Here is a 26,753-nt window from a genome sequence, read left to right as displayed (position 1 = left end):
TGGCAGAATCCAGAGAAGGCAGAATTGGGAGTTTCTAGGTTTGATAATTAAAGATGAAATATAATTGGATTCTGACATCCGGCCCCTCTTAACAATAAGAGAGATCCACCTGAAAGAAAACACAAGTAAAAAATTTAGTTAGGCTTGTTAGGATACTCTTTGTGAAACTTCTTCAATAGCTTCGGGGCTCTGACGTGACGTTTATGGACCCACTCATTTTGTGAGGCAGGGAGGTGTTTCCAGGCAACTAGGTACTGAGTTGTTCCATGATATCTCCTAGAGTCAAGGATCTCTTTTATTTCGAAGTGTTGTTCCCCCTCCACCATGATTGGCGGTGGTGGGGGGGGGGATTTTTGGCCGTAGAGGTGACTGATGCTCTCTTTTCAGCAAGCTGCAATGAAAAACTGGGTGTATTTGCCTGAGTTTTTTGGGTAATTCTAATTCTACTGTTACTGGATTTATGATCCTTTTAATTGGAAAAGGTCCTATATATTTTGGTCCAAGTTTTTTACAGGGCTGTAGGGACTTTAGGTATTTTGTAGATAAGTACACCATTTCTCCTATATGAAGGTGTAGGCTCACCCTTTTTTTATCGGGCTTGTTCTTTGATATGTGCCCAGCCTAGCTTTCATCTAAGTGATTTTCTGACTATTGGCCAGGTGTTTTGTAGGTTTTCCATCCATTCTTTCAGTGAAGGGATCGTTGGTTCTTTTGGGGTTAACTCTGGCATAGGGGTTGAAACTTTGACCGTTGGCTATTTGAAAAGGAGTGTAGCCTGTGCTGGAGTGGACTGCATTATTGTAGGCAACTTCTGCAAAAGGAAGTAAGTCCATCCAATCACTCTATTGGAAATTTAAAAAACATCTCAAATATTGCTCAAGTACCGACTGGCAGCGTTCCGCTTGTCCATCTCCTTGAGGGTGGTGGCTAGATGTCAATCCCTGAGTGGTCCCTAAGAGGGATAAACATTCCTTCCAAAATGCAGACGTAAATTGCACTCCCCTATCAGAGATGATGCGTTGGGGTGCCCCGTGCAATCTGTAAATGTGCTGGATGAACAGTTTTGCTAAGGCCTTTGCAGTGGGAATTTTTTGGCAAGGGATAAAGTGCACCTGTTTGGAAAATAGGTCCGTGACTGTCCAGATAACAGTAGTCCCATTGCTTTCTGGCAATTCCACTATAAAATCCATGGCTATTTCCCTCCAGGGGGCTGAGGGACTTGCCACTGGTTGTAATAGCCCTGGCGATTTCCCTTGCAACCTCTTTGCTGATGCACAGGTTGGGCAGCTGGCAACATAACTTTCTATGTCTTTTTTTATTGATGGCCACCAAAATTGCCGTTTAATTAAGTGTAAAGTTTTTACAAATCCAAAATGCCCTGCTGATTTTGTGTCATGGCAAAGGTGCATGAAAGTTAGTCTTTGAGTTGTTGGTATATATAACTTTTCCCCTACCCAAGGCACCCCGTCTCTCATTGTGCACACATGTTTGTTTTTCTGGAACCAGTCATCTGTTTCCAAACTTTTTCTGAATTCAATCCCAGTTTGGCTGTCCAGTTGTGGTTTTATTTTGGCTTGGGTTCTTGTGGTTACTGGTGCTGCCCGTTGTGACTCTGCCATTATTGGTCTAGAGTCTGTGGTTCGTGCGCTGTTATATTGAGGCATGCGAGATAGTGCATCTGCCAGGAAGTTCTTTCTTCCTGGTAAATGTTTGAGCTTAAATTGGAATTGGTGAAAATGCTGGGAACTAGCGTACTTGTGTTGGGGTGGGTTTCCTGAAGTTTCAGGGGCTTCTTAAATTTTTGTGATCATCCCACACCTGGAAGGGGATTTTGTTTGCCTTCCAGGAACTGTCGCCACGTATAAGCCCACGTATCCCATAAGCCTCCTTCTCCATACGGGCCCAGCGTGTCTGTTTCCGTGAGTTTCCTTGGATGTATATGCACAGGGTTGCAGATTACTGCATCATCATTTTCTTGTAATAAGCACAGCCCCCACGCCACATCACTTGCATCTGCTGTATTATGAGGGCATGTCCATGTCTGGGTGCCTTAGTACGGTTTCGGCAGAAAAAAGTCTCTTTAGTCTCTCAAATGCTGCTTGGCACTCCGTTGTCCATGTTAGTGGCTGGCTAGGTTTTACTGAGGATGCTCCCTTCGTTTTTAGTAAGTTAGTGAGGGGCAAGGCTATCTGGGCAAATGAGGGGATGAATTGGCGGTAAAAGTTTGCAAAACCCAGGAAACTTTGTAGTTGCTTTCTTGTGCGGGGTGGTGCCCAATTTAGTACTGCTTTGACCTTCTCCGGGTCCATTTCAATGCCCTGTGGGGATATGCGATAACCTAGGTAGTCTATCCTTTCCTGGTGGAATTTGCATTTTGAGAGTTTGGCATATAGGTGAGCGGCTCGCAGCTTCTTTAAAACCGCTCTGACAAGTTTGACGTGTTCTTCTTTTGTTTCAGTAAAGATAAGAATGTCGTCCAAGTAAACAATGACCCCCTTAAATAGGTGCTCCCTTAGAACGTCATTGATTAATTGCATAAAGACTGCAGGGCCCCCTTGTAATCCAAATGGCAAGACTTTGAATTGATAGCACCCCATGGGGCAGTTAAATGCAGTCTTCCATTCGTCCCCTTCTTTAATTCTCACGCGATAGTAAGCTTAGGTCTAGTTTAGAAAAAAATTTTTTTTTTTTTTCGCCCTTTCCGATAGGGTGTGACAGGCATGTCTTTCATGAGGGGCAGCGGTTAGGTTGCTTCACTGATTGTATTCAGGGCCCTATAATTCCCAACCGCATAAACGTAAAAGGCCATCCTTCTTCTCTCTAAAAAGGACCGGGGCATAGCCACTTTAGGCTTGGCTGGCTCAATGAAACCTCTCCTCCAGGTTTTTTTTGATAAATCCTTCCATTTCCTCCTTCTCCTTTGGGCTCATGGAGTATAATCTGGGCTTCGGGAGTTTTGCCCCAGGCTTGAATTCAATGGTACAGTCTGTGGGTCGGTGGGGGGGGGAGCTCATTTGCCCTCTCCTCACTGAAAACCTCAGCAAGGTCTCTATATTCCTCTGGTATTTCTGTTAATCATTTTTCCTCTCCTATGGATGATTTTTCTATTCTTGATTCTGGTAGCCTCCCTTGGGGTTTTAAGTCCATAGGGTCCCCCTTCGGGAATTTGATTTCTGTCGTCCTCCAATTTACCCAGGGGTTCCCTTTTTTCAACCATTCCATCCCTAGAATCATTGGGCATTCCATACCTGGGGTCACCACAAACGTTAAGTCCTCTTCATGGTTGCCCAGGGAGAGGTGTATTGGCAGAGTGGCTAGGGTAGCTGGCATCCCCCCTGCTATGGATCCATCTAGCTGGCCAAATGAGATGGGTTGTTCCAGTCTCCTGGATGGGATGCCCAGATTCCCCACTAGTGTTGGGCTAATAAGGCAGCGGGTGCAGCCAGAGTCTATAAGGCTTTTCACCTTCCACAGCTTCGGGCATGGGGGGGATTATATAGTCACTGGTTTTGAAGATGGGGTGTGATCATCCCTTACCAGTGGGTTCGCCCTCCGAGCTGTCATCTGAGCATCCCCGTCCCGGTGGTGTTAGGCTGGAGTTTCTTTCCCCTTGGTGAGCAAGTTGGGGTTCTGCAAATTTCCATCATTCTCATGGCCGTTTCGTTTGGCTTAGCTGAATACTTTCCGGGTTTGTTGATTGGGGATCTGTCTGGGTTGTGCTGGGGGCCCTTTGAGCGGCATTCTACAGCTCGATGCCCTTCTCTTCCGCACTTGAAACATCTCATTTGCTTCTTGGCTGTATCCGATGATTTCACCGGTTGGTGTGTCAGCTCAGGCGGGGGGCGGCTCCATTGTTTTCCTCGGCGGTGCCTCTTCAATATGTCGATCTCTTCTTCCTCTGCCAAGACGTACCATTCCTCAAGTCGATGTTGGTTCCCCTCGGGCAGGCAAGTCATCATATAGATCATAGTTTCGTACGTCTCTTGAAATGCCAAGGATGATGTCTTCTGGCCAATTCAGTTTGCGCAATGGCCCGGAATTCTTGTGTATACTCAGCCACTGGGCGTTTGCCCTGCCTCATCGTTGTTATTCTTTTCACGGGCTTTGCGATCGGCCAGGGGGTCTTCAAATCGTCTTCTCAAAGAGGACATGAAACGGTTGAAGTTACTGAGTTCTGGGGCATTGGAGTCATGCAAGTTCACTATCCAATCCGCAGCTGGTCCATCCAGGGCAGATTGCACGATCCGGATGCGGGCTTTGTCGCTGGGAATGTCCTGCCCATATTCCTCCATGTAGCTGAGGACTTGGGTTAGGAAAAACCCCAAGCGTGTTGGCTCCCCTTTGAATTTCACCTCCAACGGTGGACGTCTTGGAATGGATCGGTGCCTCCGTTGTGGGTGGTAGTGTCTTCCGTCCAGATTCCATCTGTGGTCCGGTAGGGGGTGGGAGCTCCTGGATCAGTAAATGTCCCTGGGGTTGCAGGTTCCACGTCCCACTCGGTGTCTCTCCCTTTGTGGCTCCAGGAACTGGGGCGGCCGTAGGGCTCAGGATTCTCCTCTCCTAGGGAGCTGAGAGTTCTCTTCATCAGGTCAATAGCTTTCTCTAGGATCCAGTCTGAGTATGGTGCCCAGCTTCCTCCCTCTTCACTTGCGTGCAGGGATTTCTCCATCTCCTGCTTCCATTCTGGTTGCTTGGTCCCCTGTCTCAGGGTCACCTTCCTTGATTCCTTTCCCCACTCACTTTTCTTTCCAACGCCCATCGACCAGCGAGGCTTGTGGTCCTGTGTCTCCACCACTTCTTCTCCTGAGGAATCTGGCCTCTCGGATTCCAACATCTGGCAAGGTTCCAACTGGGTCAGCGGCTCTCTTTCCAGGGAGTTTTCCCCCTCTCTTGCTTCGTTGTCTGACATGGTAAATTTTGCAAAATCCCCCGGCAAGGGTCTCCCTTCCAGGTGGATTAATTTTGCAAGTCCTGTCTAATGTAAGGACCCACCCCACTTTGCATCTTAAGAAGACAGAACTCTTGGAATAATTCTTCCAACAGGAATCCTTTATTAAGAGAAGTGGTTGCAGGCATGCTAGACAGGACTTGGGGTTCAAGCTCTCCCATTCAAGGTTTTAAGGGGTTCCCCAGTAGTCCCACCCAATCAAGCCCCCTTCCAGGGATAGTTTCAAGTATCACAATTCCACCCCCTTTCTTCTTTCTTCCGTCTAGATGGAGACTTCAGATAACTACATGAAAGGCAATTACCCTTTTTTGATATGTTAACGCTTAGAGGTCACAATAAACACACATTCAGCATTCAGCCCTTTGAAGTGTACTGAAGGAAGTGAGGGCCATAAAGCCCCTTTGCTCTCCCCCTTCTCTCCCTCTTATGGCAGAATCCAGAGAAGGCAGAATTGGGAGTTTCTATATTTGATAATTAAAGATGAAATATAATTGGATTCTGACAGGGTCTCTTATTTATAACTATTATAAAAAATTATTGGGAAGACTATCTTCTGGGTGTCCAAGACAATTGCCAGTCAAGAGGTATGATAAGGCATTATGCTGAGAAACAATCTGGACCAGTAGAAGATTCCTAAATTCTTGTGGTCTCTTTTTCTCCAGCTCATTGATAAAGGCCAGTCAAAGACCTAACGGCTTGTGCAATATGCGAAACTTAGTTAATGCTAACTTCACTTACATTTTTGTGAGTTGAAGGATTGGGTGAACCTACTGCAGCCCATTTGGTTGCTTTATGATTCCACCTCTCCAGGAACTGAGTGATTTCATCGACCAAGAAAAGTGTGTTCTGCAACTGCACCCCAAAGTTATCACAAGAAGGTGTCACACTGAATAAAAATAGACTGGAAGAAAAATGAACCAGAAGAGCTGTTGCTGAAAAGGAAGGGCTAAAATAAGGATGTAATTTTAGAAAGGAGGAAGAGGGGAATATTGTCTTCTCCTGATCCGATGTGGTGAATTCTGCCTTGTGGTGCCAAGCTCTGGCTTGGGTTTATCTGCCCGTATTCTACCTGCTGGCAAATCTTGCCTCGTGATCCTTGCCATCTATCTTGCCCACGTTCGCCGTCCTCAGAGAAGGGTTCTCAAAAGAACAATTGGTTGAGCTATCCTTTCAAGAAGATCAGATCAGACATACGACTGCCACAACTCTATCGGCTGACTTTATTATTTCCCAGACCATCTCCTGCAAGTATCTCCAGCTTAAATGAACCAAATTAAGAACCTTGGTTTTAAGAAAAATCCAGGTAACCCTTTCAATCTTGAATGATTTTATGCTGGGCCCGAGAGGAGAATTATCTCCAAGAAAGAAGGAAGAAGAGGCATAGGCCTCCCAAATCCCATTGGTTCTGTAGCTGTGCATTGTGCAATATTACTATGGCAACGGGATAAAGGAATAGCCCTCAATACTGAGAGGATTCATTCAAATCCTTTATGAACTTAGCAGAGAGAGGCAGAGAGACAGAACAGCCGAGAAACCCCATATCTTGGCTCTGATTTCCCACACTGAACACAAGCCATCAAGGGATTGCAAACAAAACTCGCCTTTGATTTCTCTGTGTACACATGCGCAGCTCGGACACTTGCCCCGTGAGCTGGGTGACTAAAACAGTGCTGTGCTGTGCTTAAGAGATGCCGTTCCTTATCCAGGATCTCAACGAAGAACCAGGCAAATATTATTGGCGTTTGACTTGATGCCGTGGAGGCAAGATGACCAAGCCTCTGTACCTGTGTCGATTAATCAGGAGAGCAATTTTGCAGACTAATAGAATAACAAAGTTGGAAGGGACCTTGGAGGTCGTCTAGTCCAACCCCCTGCTCAAGCAGGAGACGCTATACCATTCTAGACAAATGGTTGTCCAATTTATTCTTAAAAACCTCCAGTGTTGGAGCACCCACAACCTCTGAAGGCAAGCCCTTCCACCGGTTAATTGTTCTCACTTTCGGGAAATTTCTCCCTAGTTCTAAGTTAATTCTCTCCTTGACTAGTTTCTGCCCATTGGTTCTTGTTTGGATCCTGAACATGTATCCATATCTTCACATCTTCTTCTGCCTCTCCAAAGCCACACTCCTAATCTTTGAACTCTGTGGAGAACACAAAACTACCTAAAAGAAATGACCCATCCATCTTTTGTGCTCCTGGGGTAAACCTCCCTTTCTCTCCTAAGCTGGTGTGCTTTATGTGATGTTTCAGTGCAACATGGATGCCATGCATTAGAGAATAATGGAAATGAATAATAGAAGCTCCTAGCCTGAAGTGAGTTCACCTTGAAGTGAGTTCTCAAGTCTACCCAAAAAGCTTTTCCTGTTGGATTGTGCACTTAAATACATGAAGGCAGCACTTTTAAATACGATTGACCATGGATCAAAGCAACTCTCAGTAGAATATTCTGTAAGTTTGCTTTCTGGGTGCAACTGAAGGTGCTGGTGACCATCTCTAAGAAGACCTTCGTGGCACAGGACTGGCTATCTGAGGGACCACTTCGTTTGGCCCATGCTTTACAATCAGGTAGAAGGGGCATTGGAGGCCATTTCAAGCTGATGTTTTAGCAGAATCTGCAGGATAATAGATTCTTCACCCTTATACTAACACAGGAAACTCTCTGAAGTCTCATCACATACAGTTTCAGGCCCTCTGCTATGCTTTGCAGTCTGTGCTTCAGATCTTCAGTTCTGAAATACCTCCATCTTCTGCACCAAGTAAGTTAGACAGCATCAAAGATGCCTTCGCTCAAGGCCCAAGCTTGTGAAGTGACTATTGCTCCCCAATCAGCCCTGCCCAACGATAGGCCAATGTGTGTTGATGGAAGAAGCGAACCTCAACTCTTGTTTATATATTGTTTATTTTGTTCCAGTTCAGAGGGACTGTTCAGGAACACTGCCAAATACTTCAAAGCCCAAAGGGCCCACTATTCTGACTCATAACAAATCTTCAGAAAGGCAAGAAAACAATTTTTTTTTCCAGAACGCTTGAAGAAAATAGAAAGTCAGGGAGAGAAAATGACTGCTGATGTAGAACAGAACATCCTCAAAGGCTAAAAAGCTAAACTATTTTGGGACAGCTGGAAGTTCATGCCAAGGTGTTTGGATTTTCCTTCCCTGAATGTAATGGTTTTAGAAAATCCATTTCACGTGAGAACTATCCCAACATATATGTTCTGCCCATTCCTTAATTTCCCAAACCCACGTTCCAAACCCTAACATGAAATTCCTATCCCAACCTTGCAGATTAGCTACTAAGCATCCCTTATTCCTACCTTCTTAAGGATCACGTGGGACATGGAAGCATTGGCGTGTACAATGATGGTGCCTGTTTTGTCATCCCTGATCTCTTTTAGCAATGGTGTAGGGTCCCAGTTTTCATCCAGCATCCGAACTGAGAGAGTCTCTTTAGAAATAAGAAACTGTCGGAGCAATTTCTCAAGGTTTAGAAGGCCTGCAAGGAAGAGGAACACAAATTCAATACTGAGTTTCATCCATCAGCAGCCTTTCCACAAATGATTAGGTTAGGTCAAATCAGTTAAAATGAAATCTGGAAAATGTGGTGTGGGGTATGTTTATGTAAGCTTACCCTACCTTTCTCTTAGTTAAATGAAAATAATCAGAAAGGCCATTCACCTTAGTGGGTCATTTCTTGGTCGAAAGATGTTCCCCCTACTCTTCACTTGTTAGTTCAATGTGAAGAAATTTAACAAGTACTACAACACTATGGCAGAGGCCTGATTGACTTATTATGAACCATCAAATCAGTGTTAGCAAGCACATCGATTGACTTTCTCCATGAAGATCTGTTCTTAACCTGGTCCTTCAGGTCTTGTAGCTCTGCACACTTCACCGCTCTAATTGAGTCCACCTCCATTGCTGTCGCCCTCTTTTTCCCTTTCCTTCCATCTTTCTCAGCATGAGAGCCTTCTCCAGAGAGCTAATGTGTCCAAAATAGGATAATTCGAAGCTGGTTATTTATGCCTTGGGGGCAACTTTGGGTTGATTGGTTCTGTTGAGTCCTTGAGTCAACGGCGAAAGAAGAGCACACATTCTGTTAATTCCAACAGCCTTTATTCTCAGCAGCTCTCTCCGACACAACTCAGAGGCTCGCAGGGCTCTCTGTCTCCTTTAATAGAATCCCCGGGCAAAAAGGTAACAATCTGGTGCGCTTCTGCGTCTCGCGCATGCGCGCAAGGCCAGCGCCACTCAGTCTGGTCCCGGGCAGCTTGCAACAGCCCGGGACCATTGCAACGTCCTGAGCTTGCCTTTGCAGGCTCAGGACACAACAGGTTCACTTATCAACTTATTTGTTTGTGTGTTTTCTTAAATGTCCCTGGTGTTCCCAAGAATCTTCTCCAGCTACCAGTTCAAGATCATCACTATTTTTGATATCCACAGAGAACTATCTTTGGGGCTGCAGGATTTTGTAAGAACCACACACCAACCTGGGTCTTTTTTGAGTTACTCCTTCAAGCAGATCTTGATATCTATAGGCTATATTGTACAGACACAACTACCTTTTTTCTCTGCAACATTATAAAAATGCTACTATTGTACTTTGCTCCAGGACATTGATTTCATTGCTTCTTAGCCTTGCCTGCAGACTCAGAGTTCCCTTGTGGGCTGCCCATCCAGTTATTAACCAACTCTAGCCCTACTTAGCTTTTTTATTATCAACCAGTTTAGCTAGGGTCTGGCTCAAAAATCTTAAATTTGCCTATCTAGTTAGCTAGCCAAACATAGCAGATTTTATTTATATATTCAAGAATTAATCCCACAAAATAACCTTTCCCAACCTGTATCTGGACTCTCCAGATGTATGGGGACCTCTGGGAACTGCTGCCCCTTGGAAAATCGATCAGAGAGAGATTACAATGGATCACATTGTTAGGTTGCTGTTGTGCCCATTGTTTCCTCTTTTTGACTGTTTATCTCAGTACAAACCAAGAAAGATAACCTCGGAATTCTTGTTTCTCTGGTATTTTATTGGTCTTTTTTCTGAAATTGCCCCCAAGTTACTAAGTACATTCTCCGTGCCAGTGTTGAGACAATTGCAACAAACCGAACTTTTGACTGTTGTACAATCCAACTTGAGCAATCATCCTAAGAGTGTTTCTTAAACTGGGGGTGTAGAATTACTGCCAAGGAGGCAATTTGGATGTGTCCTGGGGGTAACAATGTGTAATTGCTTCTCTGTGAATTGAAGATCAAGTTTTGGACTGCCACTGCTGAGTTGCTTATGTAAAACAATAGAATCTGTACTTTTGGAAAAAGGGATTGTGTGTGAATGGGATAATGACAATATTGATATTGGAAAGAGGGTCAAACAATTTAAGAATCAGTGGCCCAGGAGATACAGATTACCTCAGGCTTCTATTGCCTAAAGCAGGGATGTTCAACCTTGGCAACCTGAAGGCCCATGGACTTCAACTCCCAGAATTCATGGCTGGCTGGGGAATTCTGGGGAAGTCCAATGGTCTTCCAGGTGCCAAAGTTGGACCATGTTGTGAACTTCTGAACCATGTTGTGTGCATCCTAACTATTCTTTCTGTTTTTGATGATCTTAGTTTCTAATTAAAGAAATCTGGTATCTGGTATAAGAGAAGGATGTTTTATATTGCATGAGAGATTGTTTTCCAATAAAATTGATATCTGTGTTCTGTCATAGTATAAAATCCATGCAGAATTAGGCCTAAAGTCTTTACATCCCTAAAAACCAAAGAGAAAAATCTCTTTGAAAGATAGGCAGATTTTCTTCGAATTGATTGCTCTGAAAACTATGTGTTTTTTTGATGACCTGCCTTGTGTTTAACTGATTAGATCTGAAATTACAACAATTTGCTACAGGTGACATTCCAGGAATATTTAAGGAAGGTAATAGTTTCTCTCCAATGAATAACTTATGGAGCATTGTTTAAAAAACATGATCTTCTATTTCTTCCTCTCCCTCTCTCCACTTTTCATGTAGTTCAACTGTAATTGGAATTGATGATAACTGATTAAAGCCTACAGGTTTTATTCCATAATAAATGAGTCTATAATCAATCATATTAATCAATAGAGATAAAGCTTTCAGCCATGAAATAAAATTTTGCAGCTTTGGGGAAAACCTTTTAAATTTATGTTGTTGTTATTTGTAAAATCTCTAGAAGGGGAAAATAATAATTCTCCAGTCCAAAAATGGGATTTCTTTAATTAGAAACCAAGCACTAGATCAGACATGTCAAACTCGTGACATCACGTAACGCCGCACGACGTATTGGAACTTTCCCTCCATTGCCAGCAATGGGGTGGGCGCAGTTTCCTCGTGATGCATCCGGCCCACAGGCCGGCAGTTTGACACTCCTGCATTAGATCATCAAAAACTGAAAGAATAGTAAGTATCCACACAACATGGTTCACAAACCACAGTGGTAAAATTCAGAACAACTGCACAACATGGGAACCAGGTTATTCACTAAAAGCTGGACTTCATAAGCACAGAAAGATCTAGAAGACAAGTTGCGGGCCTCAAAATTCCAAAGAATATCTGATCCCCAGCTATTCATTTTATTTTGATTATATATGTTTTGGGCTCATCCATCGTTCACTCAATCCCCATGGCCATATCCTGTTGACCCAAAGAAATATGGACAGCTTTATCTTCAAAATACCAAGCAAATTGGTCAGGCTGGGACCTCTGACCTTCCAGTAAACTAGAGTTGATTACTGGTTGGCCCATCAACCATATCTGAGAGAACCTCTTCCTCCAAGAGATATTAAGAAACCACTTGGAATGTTATATCTTCAGGATTGGACCGTTTACATTTTCATCCCTTCATGTGCTTAAGAAAGTATATCCTCCAGACACTGACCTATCCATGACAGTTCCCTCACCCATAAACTATCTTTCTGAAGTTTATTATGTCTTGCTACTTTTATTGCATTCAACCTATTCCCCTTTACTTTGCCTTGTCTGATTGGATTGCCCTTTCCAACCTGATCCCTTCTGAACATTCATAATTAGAAGTATCGGCTTGAAATCCTCATGTGGGCAGCTTCTTCCAGATAGTCCTGCTGCTAAAAAGCTACAATCCTTCCCCAGCATGGATAACTTGTCCCTAGCCAGACGGCTGCTGCTAAAAATTCTAGAGTTGAAATCTATACAGTCAGAGCATTTTAAGATCAAGAAAGGCCGCTTTTCTTGGACTGTGAGAATCTTCTAATACATAACAAAATTTGGGAGTGGTGATCTGGGCATCGAAACAGCAATGCTACCTTAAGACAAAACAATTAACAGATTTTAACTGCAATAAGCACATGCTGTTCCTCCTTCTGAGTCTGGATTCCATTTATGTTCCCTTTCCCTTGTTTCTTTCATACCATATGTCTCCAGATGAAGCCAGGATCTGTGTAATATATTATATAAAGTCACGGAGATGCATCCAGCTTTTCAAGTCATTCGGCTGCCTGATGGAAAGGACAAGATGGCCCCTTCCAGTTACTAGACTGTTATGTAGAGCCAGTGACCCACGGTCTCTGACCTACCCTTTTATCATCCAATGTAGGATCTGTCTAGTTCAGTGGTTCTCAACCTTTTTAATGCCATGACCCCCAACCAGTCGTAAGTCGAGGACTACTCAACCAGTTGTAAGTCGAGGACTACTCAACTGGTGCAGCACCGTTTGCAGAATGGGACTTTTGGCGGGCTCAGCAGGGCAGAGACAGCCTGGACAATTCCTATTGGCTTTCGAAAGCCAATAGAATTAGACTCTATTCAAGAGAGTCTATTGGCTTTCAAAAGCCAGTAGAATAAAAGGGAGTAGCACAGCTAAGGAAAAGGGGAAAAAATGGCGGACTGCATTGTTTGGTGACCCCCGTGAAATGGTCGTTCGACCCCAAATGGGGTCCCGACCCACAGGTTGAGAACCACTGCTCTAGTTATACATCAACGTTAGCTTAAATATCATTCTGTTACGTGATCTGGCACACCCATTCTTTGGCCAAATACCCCCTTCAAAAAGATTGAAATCAAGACGGAGCTTTTGAGATTGCGCTGAGGAGATTGTCACTACACCCTCGAGCAGAATGATTAAAAAGATGGAAACTTCCAAGTTAAACATCTTCATAATTAAATGAAACCCACTGAAGGAGTGGCCGGGAGGTTTGGGGGAGGAGTGGATTGTTGGAGATGTTTAAACAGACTGTGCACTGATTTGGCTAGAATTAAAGACCAGATGGAAAAATGGGGGTCTCTCCCAGAGGACAAGGATATGTACTGCAAATGAGGCACTATTCAAAGAACTCTCCATCTTTTACAGTGCCTCCAGGACTGACATGCACACAGAATAACAGAGTTGGAAGGTACATTGGAGGTCATCTAGTCCAGCCCCCTGCTCAAGCAGGAGACCCTATACCATTCCAGACAAGTGGCCGCCGTGTTTTTTCTTAAAAGCCTCCAGTGATGGAGCACCCACAACGCCTGAAGGCAACTGTTCTACTGGTTAGTTGTCCTCACTGTTAGAAAGATTCTCCTTAATTCCAGTTTGCTTCTCTCCTTGTGTAGTTTTCATCCATTGTTTCTCGTCTTGCCTTCTGGTGCTTTGGAAAATATGTTAACCTCCTCTTTTTTGTGGCAGCTCTTCAAATACTGGAATACTGCTATCATGTCACCCCTAGTCCTTCTCTTTGCTAGACTAATAGAATAACAGAGTTGGAAGGGATCTTGGAGATCTTCTAGTCCAATCCCCTCAAGCGGGAGACCTTATTCCATTTCAGACAAATGGCTGTCCAATCTCTTCTTAAAAACCTCCAGTGATGGAGCATCCACAACTCACTGTTCAATTGTTTTCACCGTCAGGAAATTTCTCTTTAGTTCCAGGTTGGTTCTCTCCTTGATTAGTTTCCATCCATTGTTTCTTGTCCTGCCTTTAAGTGCTTTGGAGAATACGTTGACCCCCATCTTCTTTGTGGCAGCCCCTCCAATATTGGAACATACTATCATGCCTCCTCTAGTCTTTTTCATTAAACTTGCCATACCCAATTCCAGCAACCATTCTTTATATGTTTTAGCTTCCAGTCTCCTAATCATCTTTTGCTCTTGTCTGCACTCTTTCCAGAGTCTCAACATCTTTTTTTTACATTGTGGTGACCAAAACTGGATGTCATATTCCATGTGTGCTCTTACCAAGGGATTAAAAGGGGTATTAAGTCACTTCACATGAATGACTTGCTGGTTGGAAATATCCTTGCCAACAATGTGGCCCAGCATTGTGCTAGAACTATATAAATCTATGTTTTTATTAAAGTTTTCAAGCTTTTTAAATTTAAATTAATAATTTTCCTCTTTCTAATTCTTACATTTCTGACATGACCTGAGACGAATCTCTGGGCTGGCCATCTAGCCTGTAACTGTACAGAACCAATAGTTAGTTGCCCAACAAAATATAATCAAAAGTTCAGATTTCCCCTACCTGCACAACAATTTAAGTCACAAAAAGTAGAGTGCCCTAAAGCAAAGGTAGGTAAAAGAAAAGGAAGACCATAACTTGTGTGTTTACCAGCCTGTCTATCCAAGTCTCTTCATGCCGTATTGATATCTTGTTCCTTCTCTCCCCATTATAGATGTGAATCCATTTGAGGATTAATCACACGGCAATAGCAAAAATATAGAATTCATTTCACTACAGGTGAGATTTAGCAGCACACAAGAGGGCCCTCCCTTGTCACTTAAGCATCACTTAAGCTGTCAAAACGGTGCTCAGCCCTATTCAAGTGAGCAGGTTTAAAGCCCCCCCCCACTGTTCCTATCACTCTCCTTTTAGCCTTTGATATTGTTGGAAGAGCCACCTAGACAAAACCCCCATATTCTCACCCCGCATTAGAAAAACATACAAACACATGTTTTCTGAAAAAAACTTCCACTGAAAACCTGGGCATACCACCAAGAACAATAGGGAAAACTCAGAGAGCAAAGCTATCAAGAATTCCCTGCCCTGCCCCTGATGGGATTATCTTCCAAAATAGAATCAGGACAAAGGGAACATCCCTGAGGAGAACTACCTAACCTGCCCCTGACAGGATTAAGCCCCCTAAAATAGAAACTGGACAAAGGAGATACCACTTAGGACAAAGAAAAGAACATCAAGCAACCATTAAAAACACAAAAGAAAGAGCCACAGCCCCAGGGTAGAAAAAGCATATAAAAAGCCACACATGGGCCAGTTCCGTATCGTGGTGCTAGCGGATGTACAGAAAGAGCCTCCTCTCTTCCATCTGGTTTTCCTTCACCGAAAGACCCTAGAAAGGGTTGAAAATTGCCCTGGAGGGGCGACCACTGCTAAGGAGGACCCTCGCTTGAGCGTGGAAGGGCAGCAGCCCTCCACTTGAGCTGAGGCAGCTCCTTTGGATCAACGAAAAAAAGACTGGCCATTAACATGACCTATCAGCTGCACCAGCTGAAAGCCAAAAGCACTATTAAGCACAACAAAGCACCATGAAAGATCTGGGTGAGACTCTTCCTCTCCTCTCTTCTACTCTAACTACCTTCCAAAGCCTCTGAAATTTCTTCCCCGTTCTCAATATAGCGGCGTTTATATACCTTGGGACTCTGAGCTTTGGAAAGTAAAGAAAAGAATAATTAATTTTTACAACCAAATAACTGGATTTCTATCTTTTGGATATTTTGGGGTCCTAAAAGATCCTATTATAGAGACTTAGCATTTTAACTATCTATTAAGTCTGGAAAATACCCTTCTGTTTTTTTTTTTTTCTTAAGTGTATAAAAGCATAATTGTCATTTGGGGAAAAAATTTATAACCTACTGGGGACATCTTGTGGCGAAACCTGGCACAGCAACTGAATTTTTCTGACTGTGAAACTTGTTGGCTCCCTTGACTTGTCCTTCACATTATCAAAAAAGATAAGAATTGGAAACAGCTGGGTGGTGAAAACAATTTCTAGAAACTGTGGAGGCGGATATTGGCTGACTCTTTTTAAACATAGCCTCCACTAAAAGACTATCTTTAATTACCACAGAAATGGAGGAATTCTATCCACAACTTAACTATAAACTTATACTTGAAAAAATTCTTGAAGTCACTGAGCTAATGAATTCCAGAGTGAAAGCCAAAGATGCTATCCCCAAATGACAAAGTGAACTTAAGACTTCAACTGACTGACTTCTAAATAAAAAAACAACAAAAGAGAAACAACCCATTATTAAAGAGGATTTTGTGCAACAATATACACAACCTATTGAGAACTTTGATGACCAAATACTGACTTTAACCAAAATACCTGTAATTTTCAAAGCAATAGAAACTGAACAACAACTACAATATAGTGAGAACTCTAACAATCTAGATAAGCAAACAATAATGACAACAGTGGATATGACTTTTTATTTTACTTAGAGCAAACAAGAAGAAGAAGAAGAAGAAGAAGAAGAAGAAGAAGAAGAAGAAGAAGAAGAAGAAGAAGAAGAAGAAGAAGAAGAAGAAGAAGAAGAAGAAGAAGAAGAAGAAGAAGAAGAAGAAGAAGAAGAAGAAGAAGAAGAAGAAGAAGAAGAAGAAGAAGAAGAAGAAGAAGAAGACTGAACTGATGACAAACACTTTAAACCAAACATGGAGATTTGACTTATTAGGGCAGCAACCTAATAACTACAAAAGGGCCAGTTCCTTTGAAAAATTGATAACTGGATGTTCTCCCTTGATTCAAATCAGCATGTGTGGGAATGAAGGGAGACACATCAGAGGATTTAAAGGCACTGGTATGGAAGCCTGTTTGGCAGAAAAAGAAAGCCAGAGTTAGATTTAAAAGTGGGTCTTAAAATTTCACCTAATGGGTTAAGGAGGTTTTTAGAGACACTGATTGATTTAATATTTAGTATTTACATTTATAATGGAAATGAAAATTAACTTCTAGATTACAGTGTTGAACTGTTATGTGGAAATGGGTTTGTGACAATGAAAGATATGTTATTAGTACATAAAGAGCTATTAGGCTGAGGAACAAAATATATTAGTGGAATAAGATAAGAATCTAAGTTTTGGATTAATATGTATACTTCAGCTGCAATAATTATCCTGTAAGGAAATGAGGGTTACCTGAAGTTTAAACACTATGGTTATTAAAGGCTAAATTTGAACATGGTAATTGGAATTCAGTAAAAGTCAAAAACAGGACTTCGATATCTATAACTAAAATTGTGTTCATAAATGTATTGATTGATTGAGCTCTATTAAGAAATGTATTAAATTGAATATGATACAATAATTAAGGGAAATAGAGAGGGAACTTTTAATGATGTAATTTTTGATTTATATGAATGACCCTGTTATAGGACTATTGACTACACTATCTCCATGATGTTTCCTAATTACTTGGCTGTAAAAATTGAAAAAAATAATAAAACTTGTTATAAAAAAAAAGCCACACATGGGACCAGAGGGTCACTTTGCAAGGCAGGAATGCTGAAGTCACTCCACTGTTGCCTTATTGCCTTCCTGAAATAAAGATCGGCTTTGCAGTAGCTGCTGTCCTCAAATTCCTTCATCATCAGCTTTTCCCAGCTGAAAGTGAACCAGGAAATTCTTCTGACAATATAATGTTTATTTTAGGGATACCTTGTGCAACCAACAACCTTTTGTGAGTCCCTTTACTGGAGGTGTGAGGCATGTATTGCTGGAAAGATGATTAAAAGGACCTCCGTGTGATTCCATTTGGCTTTGATTTTCTCTCTTTTAAAGGCCAAACGGATGTTTGAAAAATGAAAAAACAAAAGAAAACTCTGACTTCCCGATAAATTAGCCGAAGTTCTCTCCTTCCTAAACGACTGAAAACGGTTCAGTTTTGACAGGGAGGGAAGCTGCTCTCCTTTTTTCTCCGACTCCAGCTACTCAAACCTGTTTCTTTCCCATCTCCTCTATTCAGATTTGCCTCCTGACCTTGTTTATGGCCCTTAGTTTAGCTGGCAGTAATTAGCAGCTCGCTGGATCTGCGGCTAAGAGCTGTCCGTGCATGCAGCAATAAACGGAGGGGGAGAGACCACGGTTTTTATGGCGATGGGTAGTAATGGAAGGTCAGGAGGTCCCCCTTTGGCCTTTTGCTAATTTGATTTCTATTTTCCATCCCCCCACTCCAAATGAAATTAGACCCTACTCCTTGCATACATAGTACTAGGGAGATGGGGAAGCATTGTAAGTGCCCGTTTCACTTATTCTCAGCCTTAGCAACGTTAAGCTGTGTGGACTACACCTCACATACGGTTTTGGAGTGGACAGTTTTCCACGGAGATTGCTGGAACAAGGAGAGAAGCAACCTAAAACTACGGAGAAATTTCCTAACGATTGCGAGAACAATCATCCAGTGGAACAGCTTGCCTCCAGAAGTGGTGGGCGCTCCATCGCTGGAGGCTTTTAAGAAGAGACGGGACAGCCCTTGTCTGAAATGGTATAGGGCAATGGTTCTCAACCTTTTTAATGCCGTGATCCCCAACTGGTCGTAAGTCGAGGACTACTCAACCAGTTGTAAGTCGAGGACTACTCAACTGGTGCAGCACCGTTTGCAGAATGGGACTTTTGGCGGGCTCAGCAGGGCAGAGACAGCCTGGACAATTCCTATTGGCTTTTGAAAGCCAATAGAATTAGACTCTATTCAAGAGAGTCTATTCTATTGGCTTTCAAAAGCCAATAGAATAAAAGGGAGTAGCACAGCTAAGGAAAAGGGGGGAAAAAATGGCGGACTGCGTTTGGCGACCCCCGTGAAATGGTCATTCGACCCCAAATGGGGTCCCGACCCACAGGTTGAGAACCATTGGTATAGGGTCTCCTGCCTGAGCACGGGGTTGGACTAGAAGATCTCCAAGGTTCCTTCCAACTCTGTTATTTTATTTTAATGTTAATTGCTTGTCGAAACAGTAGAAATTTCTCCTAGACCTTCCATGCTACTCTCTTGCTCATTTCCCTTAGAAATGCTGCTGGTTATTGTGTTCTGATTATCTGTACAAAGAGTTCTAACACAAGAAGAATGCTCTAGTCTAAGAAACAGTCAACCCAAAGTTCCCAAGGGTTGATCAAAATGCTGCAGGGCCAAAAATGCTGCAGGGTTATTTGAAGGACAGTCTCTCCTGATTATATCTGCCCAGTCCGCCAGAGTGGAGAGGTGGGGAATGTAGTGGACCCAGAAGAAGGGCCTTCTCCAAGGTGACTCCCTCCCTTTGGAACACTATCCCTGCAGAGATTAGACTGCCCCCCCCCCCAGTTTGACATTCTTTTGCAAGAACCTGAAGATCTGGTTCTGCCAATTGACCTAGGGAACCCTGAGTTGGATGGAGCCCATCAATTGGAGTGTTGGACTCATTGCTGTCACCAAGGGGCTGGTTGAGGGTTATTGTTTTTATTGTTGTATATTGGGTTTTTATTTTTTGTAAGCTGGCCAGAGTCCCTGAGAGCAAGCGGGTGGCCATATAAATGTTATGAATAAAATACAAATAAATAAAATAAACCCTGTGTCCCCCTTTTTCTGGCATTCAGGAATAGACTCTTTAAACACAGAAGCCTATTTTAGAGGTTGGTGATGGTTCTACTCTCCACCAATCTTGTTTATTAAACATTGAGCCAAGTCTTCTTTAGAGACTTTTGGGGAGAATCAGACGGGCAGTTGAAGAAGTGCATACACTGTCTGAGCAAACTAGAAACAGACAGGTTATAAAAGCAGTGGGGAAAAATTTGGAATAAGGTGGGCTTCTTAGATGTATCTGGTGGGGACCACCACATGACATTGAATGCTGGCAAGATGGGCCTAGCAACGTTTTGACAGGGCTTTGTTCATGTTCTCCTAATACTGATTGGCCCTTTAGTCAATTATCAGTAAGCGATGGTGGATTCTTGAAATGTACTGCTGTACTTCAAGATCTCTAGCAAAGGCTACTCAGTCGGTCTCATTGCCATCCCTAGAATCTAGTTGTATTTTGGAAAATAGCAAGACAGCTGCTGAACTTGATTAAGGACTAGGAAGGTTCGCAAGGTAAATGTATACGGAAAAATGTTCTTTTTTTCCTTCCTAAGTAATCTCAATCAATACGGAAGTGGTTTTGTTTTAAGTAAAAAGATAAAAAAGCAAAAGCTTTTTTTTGTTTTTTGTTTGTTTTTTAAAAGGCACTTTTCAGTGCCTGCCTTTTAAACAACATGTTTTCTGCCCGTTCAATCTTATCCAGGTTAGACAAAGAGGATTTAAACCACAAGGGAAAAAAAAATATTCACAGTGTTCATTCTACAGAGATGTATCTTGATTCGAGAAAGAATTCAAGGGGATAAGACATGAAAAGGAATGGGGAAAAGTTCCTCCCCCCTTTCTTGTCCTGAAATAAACTGGGATATCACCAAGGCTGTCCCATAATTCAGGCTTGTAGTTTAATGTCACAATTTATCCTTAAGCCCGCTTCCCCGCTGCACTCAGCTGGCAGCCAGCTCATTCAGTCACACGTGATTAAAAGCAATCAACCTGACTCAATTAATGGTGGGTGCCACGCTATTTTAAAAACAATCTGGTTTCTGAGCTGTTCTATCCAGTTAAACGAAAGAACAAATGAAGCAGAGAAGAAATTAAACACCAAGCATCTGTATTGCTCCCCAGCGAGTATGTTCCATTGCTCTAGTGTGCCATGTCTTGGATTTACACAAGGATACACAAGTGGGTTAAGGTATGTGCATATGGTTCATCTAGGGACACCGATTGAAGGCTTCACGGCTGTTGAGGCATAAGGGAGGTTGAAACACTCACCAATTGCTTGATGACTTGGCCCAAAGATGTTTTTCCAAAAGGCAACTGGACTTTGAGGTTCTCCGAGCTTCTGGGTTGATTTCCAAACATTTCATTACCAGACTAGGTAACGTCTTCAGCCGGGTTTAGGGGATGTCACTGTCAGTGTTCTTCTGTTTATCGGGTGTGGATGTGTCGAGTGAGGGTCTTGTAATGGGTCAGGTGTGAGTCATCAGTGAGAGTCTTGTGATGGGTCTTGTGATGGGGAGGTTATTCAGATCAGCGTCATTGAGAGGTGAACTGCTGGTGGGAGGGGGGGCTTGCATGAGTTGGTTGAGGGTCAGTGCTGTCTCTGATTGGCTGTGCAGTTGATTTGGATTCTGAGGGGTTCATAGGCTGGTTATAAGTCAATGTGTCTCTTGATGGAATTGCTTGAGGACTTTCTTTGTTTTTGCTTGAAGACGTTTTGCTTCTCATTCAAGAAGCTTCTTCAGTTCTGACAGTTTTGAAGTTCTGAAGTCAGAACAAAAGAAAGCTTCTTGAGTGAGAAGTGAAACGTCTTCAAGCAAAAACAAAGGAAGTCCAGTTGCCTTTTGAATAAGCACAACTGTCACCTGGATGACTGACAATCTCTATCGATATTGATGACTTGGCCTTCCTGATTTTGTTCCTCAGTACTCCATGTTTAAAACAAAGTGTAAGAAAGCATGTTATTGACGCCGAATAGCCATGAGGGCTTTCGGGCGGAGAGAATATAGATCAAGAACAAGCACAAGCAAGAGTGTGTTTTCCTTCTTGTTAAAGGCTACGGAGTAGCAGGAACCTTAACACAGGGTCAATGAAACAAGGGAGAGACCTGCTCCCTTCCTTCCAATTGTCCTGTTAAATGTCATCGATTCTGTTCTGCCATTAGTAATGAAGAAATAGCCAGATGGTTCTCAAAGCCTGCAAGATGAGTGGGGAACTGGAGGTCAAGGAAAAGTAGGTAGAGTTTGCAAGGAAAACAGGCTGCCTCCCATTACATAAATCTGAGACAAAAATACATAATCGTAGCCATCCAGGGTTATAATAAAAAGATCCAGATGGTAGCAAAAGTTAGAAACCCAGTTTTACACCCACTAGGCAAATTTGGGCCAGTCACAGGTTGTCTGAGTTCATATAATATACTTGGTTGTTGATGTAATCCAATTTTATGGTCTGATGTGTTCAATGCACTGAATCATACAAGGGAAAAGCAGGATGGTGTAAAGCAGGGGTCTTCAAACTTGGCCCTCTTATGACTTGTGAACTTCAACTCCCGGAATTCCTCAGGCAGCGTGCCTGGCTGAGGAATTTTGGGAGTTCAAGTCCACAAGTCATAAAAAGGCCACGTTTGAAGACCCCTGGTGTAAATAGTCAAAGAATGACCTTGGAGAAAGTTTGAACAGACAGTAACAACCACACACACCCCAGCCTGTTTTTTTTTTTTATATATGATCTATCTTGAAAGGTCAACAGTTGGGTTCACATAACACACCAATGCATTACAAGCAAAGAAGATGGTTTAGCTTAGCTTAGCTTGCCATGGGAATGAAGCCACTAGACCTTTAGTTGGCTTGTTGTGTGAACACAAGTTGCGCGTGTCCGTGGTCAGAACAGACGGTCAATTGGTTGTCTCCCTTGTTCTGCAATCACTAGGCCTTCCATCAGGGAAGATGCAGTGTGTATTCTCATTACAATAGACCCAAAATACTCAGGAAATCAAAAGCTAAATGTTTCGTGATGAGTAGCTTAGATGAGGGTTCTTACATTCAGCTTTGGCACAGATGAGGCAAGCAGTGGTGCAGTTGAAGAAATTCAAGATCCCAGCTACAGCGACACTGATGTCAGTGTTGCTAGGATGGAGGTTCAAAGTTGTGAATCTCTGGAACTGGAGCTTGAGGAACTCTTCTGGAGCAACCTTGAAATGAGGAACCTGAAACGGAAAGAGAGAAACAGGTTATTTGTTTCTCAGAAGAGACAAGAAATGTTGGGGGTCCTTGATGCTCTCTGAGCTTAGTTGTTTTCTTGCAGACATCTCATTACCTAACTAGATAACATCTAGGAGAAGAAGGACGAGGAGGAGGATGAGGAGGAGGAGAACCAGGACAACTGTGGGGTCCTTGATGCTCTTTGAGCTTAGTTGTTTTTTTGCAGACATCTCATTACCCAACTAGATAACATCGTCAGTGCTAGAAGGAGTGAGATTTAAGGAGAGGAGGGGGAAGAGGAGGACTGTGGGGTCCTTGATGCTCTCGGAGCTTAGTTGTTTTCTTGCAGACATTTCATTATTCAACTACATAACATCATCAGTGCTAAAAGGGAGACAGGTTTACTCTCAGTCAGATTCCCTTCTAGCACTGCTGATGTTACATAGTTGGGTAATTAAACATCTGCAAAAAAACAACCAAGCTCAGAGCACTAAGGACCTCTCACTTCTATCCTGAGTTATAAATACTATCTTCTATCAAGACAAGAAATTATCCATTTACTAACGGCAAATTATAGCTTTCCACAGGACAGGTTCCTAAGAAATGAAGATCTTCAAACAGAAGTCGGATAGTCATCTGTCTGAAATGCTGCAGCAGATTCTGCCTGGAGCCAATGGTTGGATGAATAATTGCTCAAGACTCTTAGATTCTATGAGACATCATATCTCAGAAACATTAAAGGCCACACAGAAGCTTCAATTAGTCCAGAGTGCAATGGCCAAACGATTGGCAGGTACTTGCCAATACAGGCACGGCACACCAGCGCTCCAGGCACTGATTTCCTATCCGCTTCTAAGGACGATTTAAGCTGCTGTTTTTGACCTTTAAAGCCACGCATGGTTTGGGGCTGAAGGATCACCTGGTCCATTTCTATTTTGACCTGCTGAATGGGGAGCTCCTGGGTGAATCTGCTCAGAGTTTGGAGCAAAGGAAAACGGAGGTAGGATTTTTTTTCCTTGGTGACACCAGGATTACAAAATTCCTGCCTCTTGAAATTCAGCCAGCTCCTTCATCACCTAGGCTTTGGGGGAAAAAGGACTTTAAAGTGGGCTCTTGATCCTTAAAGGGTACCAATCTTTTGTCTTCATTATTTGGTTGGTTGTTTCCACTATATTTAGAGGGCTTCCTTAAGTTGCTTTGTACCAGATCTGTTTTAATAATATGAGGTAACTTGCTGAGAACTTGTTGATTACTGTGGGTAACAAAAAACAACAACAACAATGTACAACAAAATTTCCATAGGGGATTGCAAAGGCTGTGCAGATCAGCTCCGATACAGTTCAAATCCAATCGTTGATCAACTGAGATTATTGTTCAGACCATTCAAATCTATTTAGACAATTACGTTTGAATTGATGCTTTGATTTAGAACTATTGAATTGGTCTGATTTGATTGTCTGAGTCAGTTTGAAGTGGAAAGAGGGGCTGGGCTTCTGGAAAAACATTCTCAAATCTCTGAATTTTGGGAGAATTTTTCCCCTGAGCAATAGACCTGTCACCCCAACTACAAACTGCAATCCCATTCAGAGCTTTGGCCCAAATGCTTTCCAATCCCAGCTGAACCATCGTCCAGCTGTCTCACGTTGCCTGACGGATACATAATGCAAAATTCAGGGCCATCGTAGAATGTTTGCTTGCCAACTTCTCCAAATTGCTCTGTTTTAAAAAATTCATTACAAATAATTCCATTGGGCCAGCAGGTTTTCCAAGATGTTACATCTGTAGAGCTAATTTAAAATCATTAATATTATATTATTAATAATATATTAATATTAATATTAATGAAAGAGCTCAGTCAATCAGGGGAAAGGAATACGAGTTTTCAGATGCCTTGGCAAACACTGCAACACTATGCCATCAGCAAAGGAAACTGCAGCAATTTTTTATTTTTATTATTATTTTTATTATTATTTTTTTTATTATTATTATTATGGATCATCGCACAGTCAGCCAGATGTTCAGACTGGATTTGGCATTTTGTCTACCTATCGAGTCCTTACCCAGGACCTGGGATAGGCAGATGTGGATGTTTGATGGTATTACAGATATCGTCGCAGGATGGAAGCAGTTCCTAATAAGGCGCCTTTTGCAATTGACTAATAGCGAATTTGTCAATGCCAATGGTGTTCAAGTGGTGCTCCAGTTGTTTTGGGATTGCACCCAAGGAGCCTATGACTATTGGTACTACCCTTGCTTGCTTTTGCCACAGTCTTTCTATTTCTATTTGTAGGTCTTTGTATTTTGTTATCTTCTCCAGTTCTTTCTCTTCTATTCTGCTGTCTCCAGGCACTGCCACGTCCACTATCCAGACTTTTTTGTCTTTCTTATCGACAATTGTTAAGTCTGGGGTGTTATGTTGCAGGTGCTTGTCTGTTTGAATTCTGAAGTCCCAGAGCAGTTTAATTTTATCATTTTCTATGACTTTCTCTATTTTATGATCCCACCAGTTTTTGCTTACAGGCAAATGATATTTTTTGCAGATCTTCCAATGCACCATTGTTGCTACTTTGTCATGCCGCTGCTTGTAGTCAGTCTGTGCAATCTTCTTGCAACAGCTTACCAGGTGGTCCACTGTTTCTTCAGCTTCTTTGCATAGGCGGCACTTACTGTCTATTGCTGTCTTCTCAATTTTGACTTTATATGCATATGTCCTTAAGGCTTGGTCTTGTTTATTATTATTATTATTATTATTATTATTATTATTATTATTATTATTATTATTATTATTATTATTATTAAATGTTGCACACATCTTGGGACACGAGATGTATGGAACCCCGCGCAGGAAGGAGCTGTGAGAAAATGACAGAGATCAGAAACTCTGGCAAAGGGCAGGAAGAAGGAAATCTCATCTGCTTTGTTTTGTGTTTCAACGTGCATGACTTCAAAGTAACATCAAGGAGAAACATCTGACTATTTTTCATTAGGAGGAAGATCAATTCCTCGTTGCTTTTGTTCCTGGGATATCCCAAAGCAACTCAACCAGGTCTGCAATTTTTGTTCTTGTTTGAGGGGAAGATTATTAGCTATCTGCCCTGTCTACTCTACCAAGGGTCTAAGCCAGGGGTCCCCAACTCCCGGGCCGTGGACCAGTACCAGGCCTCAGCAGGCCAGCAACTGGTCCACACAAACAAGCAAAGCCCCATCTGTAGGATGCAGGCAGCACACAAAATCATGCACTCCCTAGCCCGCAGAAAAACCTTTCTCCATGGATCCAGTCCCTGATGCCCAAAAGATTGGGGACCTCTGGCTAAGCTGGGGCTGTCCAACCTTGCCAACATTAGGACTTGTGGACTTCAACACCCAGAATTTCCCCAGCCAGCGAAGCCGAATTCAGATCCTGCCCAGGCTAGGGAACTCTGAGAGTTGTAGTCCAGAAGTCTTTAAAGTTGGTAAGGTTGGACACCCCTGGTCTAAGCAATTTGCGAGGAGATCAGAAAGTCAAAGAACAATCTGCCTTGATTTTGCTCCACAGCCTTCAGGTCAGGCTTGGGAAAGTCAGAGGCAGGAGACACCATAGTCCTCCAGCTAAGAAGCTTCAGTGAAAGGAGTTGAGGCATCTGTGGCCTTGCTCAGCAGTCCTAGATGGAATTTGACAATTGCATCACCTGCCAGTGCTTAGGCAGAAGAGCAGAGAAGCGAGAGAGGCTTGGAGTCAATGCCACTCAGCCCTGCACTCTCAAATGACCAGTCACAATTCTTACTTCATATCCCTCTTGCACTTTCTGACAAATTCTCCTTGCTCACTGCAGATCGTTTGTCCTGATTCTCTCTCTGGTTCTGCAAAAGTTTTTGTAGGACAATTCAGGGCAAGGTCTGTCACCGATCCTTCACATTGAGTGAAAAGAAGATCCAGCCATAATTCTTACAGCATTTCTTCAAACTAACCAATTATTGATGCATCAAGACTCCAGAAACTAGTGCCTTAACTCAATCAGATAAATAAAATATAGGACACTATTAACATTATGGACTTATAGAGAGGAAAGACACAGCAGATAGCATGATCCATGT

The 26,753-nt window shown here is 42.6% G+C and overlaps 1 protein-coding gene across 4 annotated transcripts in view; it reads right to left on the bottom strand.

Annotated features, from left to right (window-relative positions):
• Positions 1 to 7,818: 7,818 nt before the first annotated feature.
• Positions 7,819 to 26,753, bottom strand: part of LOC120318277 (glutamate receptor ionotropic, kainate 4-like) — a 205,633-nt gene continuing 186,698 nt past the window's right edge. For 3 of the 4 annotated variants that reach the window (XM_039365683.1, XM_039365684.1, XM_039365685.1), the window contains 2 exons: positions 22,519 to 22,684; positions 7,819 to 8,440 (listed from right to left, as the gene is read on the bottom strand). In XM_039365683.1, coding sequence (XP_039221617.1) covers positions 8,241 to 8,440; positions 22,519 to 22,684 — 366 coding nt within the window. In that variant the 3' untranslated portion in view covers positions 7,819 to 8,240. The remainder of the gene's footprint in view (positions 8,441 to 22,518; positions 22,685 to 26,753) is intronic. The other variant, XM_039365682.1, reaches the window with a different exon arrangement.

This window comes from Crotalus tigris, unplaced genomic scaffold, assembly GCF_016545835.1.
Source record: "Crotalus tigris isolate CLP2741 ecotype Arizona unplaced genomic scaffold, ASM1654583v1 scf7180000020151.727365, whole genome shotgun sequence".
NCBI lineage: Eukaryota > Metazoa > Chordata > Lepidosauria > Squamata > Viperidae > Crotalus > Crotalus tigris.
The sequence above is the reverse complement of the archived record's forward strand: the minus strand, read 5'-3'. Positions and strand labels throughout refer to the sequence as shown.